The 6,000-nt window shown below is 38.2% G+C and overlaps 1 protein-coding gene across 10 annotated transcripts in view; it reads left to right on the top strand.

Moving 5' to 3' along the window:
• Positions 1 to 6,000, top strand: part of LOC131440674 (CD81 antigen-like) — a 42,480-nt gene extending 36,480 nt beyond the window's left edge. For all 10 annotated transcript variants that reach the window (XM_058612168.1, XM_058612163.1, XM_058612169.1 and 7 more), the window contains 2 exons: positions 5,501 to 5,719; positions 5,777 to 6,000. In XM_058612168.1, coding sequence (XP_058468151.1) covers positions 5,501 to 5,719; positions 5,777 to 5,929 — 372 coding nt within the window. In that variant the 3' untranslated portion in view covers positions 5,930 to 6,000. The remainder of the gene's footprint in view (positions 1 to 5,500; positions 5,720 to 5,776) is intronic.

Consider the following 6,000-nt stretch of genomic DNA (forward strand, 5'->3'; position numbering starts at 1 on the left):
TTATTCTATGCAAAGTGTAAGATAGAATGACTGCCTATAGGACCGCAATAATCGAAAGAAAGAGGAACTGTCATTTGCACGTAATAACTTTTCTAGTGTTTTTTTTTTTCAAATTTCAGAATAAATATGCATAATGGTAAAAGTAACATCAGGATATTTTTTTAAGAGCCGTGGTTTTAGTTGCCAGCCAATAATTTCCCTAATTTTACCTAAATTTGTCTCAGTAATGTCAAATTGTAACAATACTTGTTTTATAATTTTGGTATTGATTTCAATAGGATTCACAAAATCGACAAAGCTGTCGACTTTCATTTTATCCACCGTTTGCAAGGAGTATTTGATTGCCTTCTTTGACAGCTGGTTTTTCAGAGTTCGGAAGAGCCTGTTCAGTGTCGATGATAGGAAAATCAAATTTAGATCATATCAGTCACTGGAGGCATAGATTGTTGTTGTTTTTCCAAAGTGACAAGCGTATATTTTAAGAATTCTAGAGGGATTTTGTTCTCTCGCCAAAACCCAACTCTGAAAGAATATCGTATATGTTGTTAGCAATGACCTCTCGTCCTCATGTGCACCTCGTGCACTGCACAACTGGTCAAATAGGCTCTGCGAGAACTTGTATGCACACATTCAGGAGAGGCTTTAGTGGCTTATAAAGGGTGACCAATCCTACGCTTTGAGAATTTTGCTTCACAAAGATAGGAAGAGTCGACATCGAGGGTGACCAAACAACAGCTGCATATACTAGTGTAGAACGGACCAAACCACAATATAATGCTTCGAGGCAATATACAGGGTCCGGCACTCGAAGTGTAACCAATTAAAAAGGCCATAAATTCAGTTTGGAAAATTACTTTTACCTTATTCAAAGTACAAAATGTGTAAAGATAATACAAAATTCAGAATCAATTCACTTTTGCCTTGACTATGGCCTTGGGACGGTCAAAAAACGAATCGCAAGCTGCCGAATGTGACTTGCAGGTATTTAGGCCCACTCGCGGACAATAACTTTTTTCAGCGCCTCGAGACTGGTGTATCTTTTAGTTCGGACTTTGCTCTTCAAAATGGCCCAAAGAGAATAATCCATTGGATTCGCATCTGGTGAATTCGAGAGCCATTGTGTGGACGTGATGAAGTTCGGAACGTTGTTTTTCAGCCATTCTTGGTTCACTCGAGCTTTGTGAGACGGTGCCGAGTCCTGCTGAAACGTCCATGGTCTGCCACCGAAATGTTTGTCTGCCCACGGCTTCAAAGCAACCTCCAGAATACTTTCCCGATAATATGTCGCATTTACCTTGACGCCAGGCTCGATGAAAACGATTGGAGAGCGCCCATCTGCGGTTACAGCGGCCCAAACCATTATCTGTTGCTGGTGCTGCTTCCTGCTGGCCAATCGATGACTCAAATTCTCGTATGAACGGTCGGTCAAGTAAACTCTATCGTTTTGAGAGTTTACGAATTGATCAATTGGAAAAATTTTCTCGTCAGAAGATACAATGTTCGGAAATTGACCGCTTTCGGCCAAACGAAGCAACTCCTTCGCTCTCTCAAGTCAAGAGCAAATTTCTAGAGAGCTGACACCCGTGCGTCAGCTGCGCGAGCGGTCTGAAGTTGGTTACACTTCGAGTGCCGGACCCTGTATGTTTTGCCTTTCTCTATAGAAAGGACTTTCGAACGGAGCCTCGGAGACCCATAGTGTTATATACCATTCGGCTCAGTTCGACGAGATCGAAAAATGTCTGTGTGTGTATGTGTGTGCACTTTTCGAAGATATTTGAGCGCGCTCAATTTTCTCAGAGATGGCTGAACCGATTTTAACAAACTTGGGCTCGTTTGAAAGCTACTGTCGGGCCATTGATCAAGTTCGAAGATCAAATGGCTATGACTTTTGGTTCCGGAGATATGATTGTATAAGTGACGTAACCGACAAAACGCGTTGTATTTTTACGCGCTCAATTTTCTCAGAGATGGCTGAACCGATTTTAACAAACTTGGGCTGGTTTGAAAGCTACTGTCGGGCCATTGATCAAGTTCGAAGATCAAATGGTTGTGACTTTTGGTTCCAGATATTTTGGGATCACCTCTAATTTCGTAAAGCGCTAGTGCTCAAAAGTTGAAGCACCTCGAAAAATGTCCTCATGCAAAATTTGAGCTAAATCGGACATGCGTAAGGGGTGCTGCCCGGCGGTTAAGGTTTGAAATCTGGCGTCTTCGACGGTTTTGATAAAGTGAAAGAGTTCAAAATCATCAGCATACGATAACTTCGTGGATTTGAGCAAAATATTTAAATCGTTCAAGTAGAGTAGGAATATGAACGGTCAAAGATGACTGCCTTGAGGAACTCCGGAACTGACAGTAAATGGAGACGTAGTGCAATCTCCTATTTTCACTGACATGTCGCGATCAGTTAAATATGAGCACAGCCAATTAAGAAAAGGTCCATTGAATCCAAGTCTACTAAGTTTCGCAATTGTGATCCGGTGATTGATCTTGTCGAAAGCAGCTGAAAAATCAGTATATATAGCATCTACTTGCAGTCGCGCTTGCAGAGAATTAATAATAAATGAAGTGTAAGATACGTGATTTGTAGTGGTAGAACGTTTCGGCATAAAACCGTGTTGCCTTTCAGATATATAGTTTGAGCAATTATGTGTGATGAAGTCCAAAACGATTAGTTCGAATTATTTGGATACTGCGCATAACGTCGCTATTCCACGATAATTTGATATGATTTTTTCCATGCGGCCGGAAAATGTCCTGCTTTCAAAGAGCTATTAAACAGTATCGATAGTGGAATCAAAATACATTTGAACATCTTTTTAGTAATATAGATGGAATCCCATCAGGACCAGCACTGAATGATGACTTAAGCTTGGAGCACGCTTTGCTAACTTCAGTGAACGTAATAATTGGATGAGAGCCAAAGGAAGTACGCAGAGGAACGTCACCGATCGCTTCATGAATTTGATCGGCAGTTAAAATTTCGTTCCAAAAAACACTGCTAAAATACTTACGAAACAAATCACAAATTTCAAGAGGTGTTGATGCTTGAACTCCCATCAAGTGACATTTGAGTTGGAAAGCCCGTTTCTTTACGTTGTTCGTTGACGTAACTCCAGAAGCTTTTCGGGTTCGTTCTAAGACTTCTCTGGATGCACTGTTGGTAGTTATGGTAGAGAGTCTTATTTAGACGTTTATAACGGTAGTTTAAACGCGAATAGTGCAATCTGAGATGTAGCGAAGGATATTTGGACAACTTCTTCAAGGCAGGTCGCTTAGCACTTTTATAGTTTTCCAAGATAGAATTAGACCATGGTGGGTGGATTGCTTTACGAGGTATCTTTTTTGGTATGAACTGATCCATGGAGTATAACATAACATGAGTCCAAGTTACTGCAGCTGAGTTGCATTCATTGAATAATATAGAGTTCCAATCTAAAGATGAGAAAAATTACTCATAGCGGTGTAGTCTCCTTTTTTAAAGTTGTAGTATGTTGATTCAGCGATGTGGTTGGTCACGGATATATATATATTTGAAGCGGTGGATGATGGTTACAAATTTTAGCAAATGTTGCTGAAGCTTCCGTTAGTGTAATCGAGGCAGAAAGTTCTTCACTGACGAAAAAATCCAGCAGGCGTCCATTGCTATTATAAACGCCATTTAATTTGGACTAAACCGGCTGTGTTGTAGTCATCCCATAATTTTAAAGCTGTAGAAGATAACGACTAGCTTGTTGAATCAGGGTACAAGTGTCTAGAGGAACAGGGAGTCCACTTGATATGAAAAATGTTGAAATCACCGATCACAAAAATCCTAGCGTTCAAGGATACTTGTGCCGTTATAAGACTTAAGTGTTGATCGATTAGAACAGAATCATTGACACGAGCAGGCGGTAAGTACATCACGCAGAGGTAAAGTGTGTAATTCTTGAAACTGATAGCAACACAAATTTGCTCAACACAGTTGCAGTTCAGTGTAAATAGCTGGCGTGATTTGATTTCAGAGCGACAGGCGACTAGGACTCCACCTCCAGTTTTTAGCACTAAGCAGTTCAAGTTGAGTTAAAATTGTACTGCTTAGTGCTAAACTCGGCAGTTCAATTTGAACCGATAAGCAGACGTAAAATTTCTGCTACTTACAGAACACTTTTTGTTTTGCAACGGAGTGCAATGTCTTTTCTGACGTGCAGAACGAAAACGTGTTTTTGTCTATTTCTGGCCGATGCAGGTGGATCACCTCGATCGAATTCCCAAACATATTTTCAAGTAAGTTCAGGCATATTGACTGTGAGAAAATGTTTTACATGGACGGATCAAGAATTGAAGAGACTGTTGGTTTTGGTATGTTCAGGCACAAATCTCCAATTACCAAGGGGAACGTGCCATTTGAGCCAATTTGTTCTGAATCATTGTGATTGTGGCGAAGGTTAACGCGATATTGATCATGTCGTTTGGACATGCGTGGAGTATCGTGATGTCAGATCCTAAGGTAGACTATCGTCGTGACCTTCCATACATTAAACTTTTCTATCATTTCGTTAAGTCCATTGGAGTCCCAATTTAATTTTTATTTTATGTTGGGCTCCTTATTCTTCCACGAGTTCAAGCAATACCCAGCTATCTTATATTGAATAAAAATGGTGAACTGATACGAAACAAACCTGAAATAGTTATAAGATCATGTACAAAATAAATGTTTTTTATTTAATGTAAGTTTTATAAGTTTTTATTTAGACCCGTTTATTTAATGTAATTTACAATAGTAAATCACTTGATAAAAACAGTGTTTAGATTAACTAATGAATTCCGACAAACTAATATGCCATTCGAAATGTATTGTGGATGCTGCGGCGAAGAAAAACTTATGTATATTGCCTATGAAACAAACGTATTTATGCAAAAAAAATCTTAGGAAGTCGATTCTCCTAAAACTGTTCACAAAAAAAGATAGAACAAAAACGAGATTTTTTGAGAGCCATTGATAAATTGATTAATTGATCAATAATTGATTGATAAATTGATATAACTCGAACAAATGAAGAGGTAGGACAATTGCTTTTTCTGCAAAGTTGCTCAAAGTAAAATTTCCTCCAACTTTGCTGTGAAGTGCAATAATTCTTGAATTCCATTAAGAAAGCCAGAATTCAGATTTAAATCTAAACATGGACCACTCTAATAATCTTTTACATCGCCAGTTGAATATAAAAAAAACTGTTGTGAAGACACAAACTACAAAAAAAAAATTTAATAGCGAACATATTTCTGTCTCGCTAATTTTACGATTCAGACCACTGTGCTCAGTGCATTGTCTACAGAATCTCGTTTTTCAATACCTGGGTAGATAGATGATGCAAATTCATCTGCAAAGCATCAAAATGATGACAGCAAAATCGTATGCGGCTAGTTTCAAATTTTTAATTGACAAAACATCTGAATGCACAAGTATCGATTTCTAATATTTTTTATGCCAAATAATATTTTAACATGTTACATTTTGCAGTTTCATTGCTGTGGCGCGGAAGGTCCAAATGATTGGCAAAGTAGCGTGTATAATAAAGTTGACCGCTCTACTTTCATCAACATTGCGATTTCGAAGTTGAACGTTGCATACAAAGTCCCAGAAACATGTTGCGTCGAAGGAATATCAGTTGATGAATGTGATGCCGTTCGTATTACTGGAGTATTTACTTCGATTGCTAGTCCAGTTATTTATTCTGAGGTAAATCAATAGTTCGTTTCATTCTGTATCAAACTATAGTCCTTTTTATCATTCTAGGGTTGCATGGAAAAACTGATCAATGAAATAAAAACCAATATAAACACATTTTATATAGCATGTGCAAGTATTGTAGGTGTTGAAATACTCGCTTTAGTGTTTACTATATTACTTTGTTGTGCTATACGACGAAATAACAACTACAAGCATTGAAGCAATGTGTACAAACATTAATGTTTAATGACTATATATAAAAATATACATATATGTTAGTATTGAATAAA

This window comes from Malaya genurostris, chromosome 1, assembly GCF_030247185.1.
Source record: "Malaya genurostris strain Urasoe2022 chromosome 1, Malgen_1.1, whole genome shotgun sequence".
In the NCBI taxonomy this organism is placed as follows: Eukaryota; Metazoa; Arthropoda; class Insecta; order Diptera; family Culicidae; genus Malaya; species Malaya genurostris.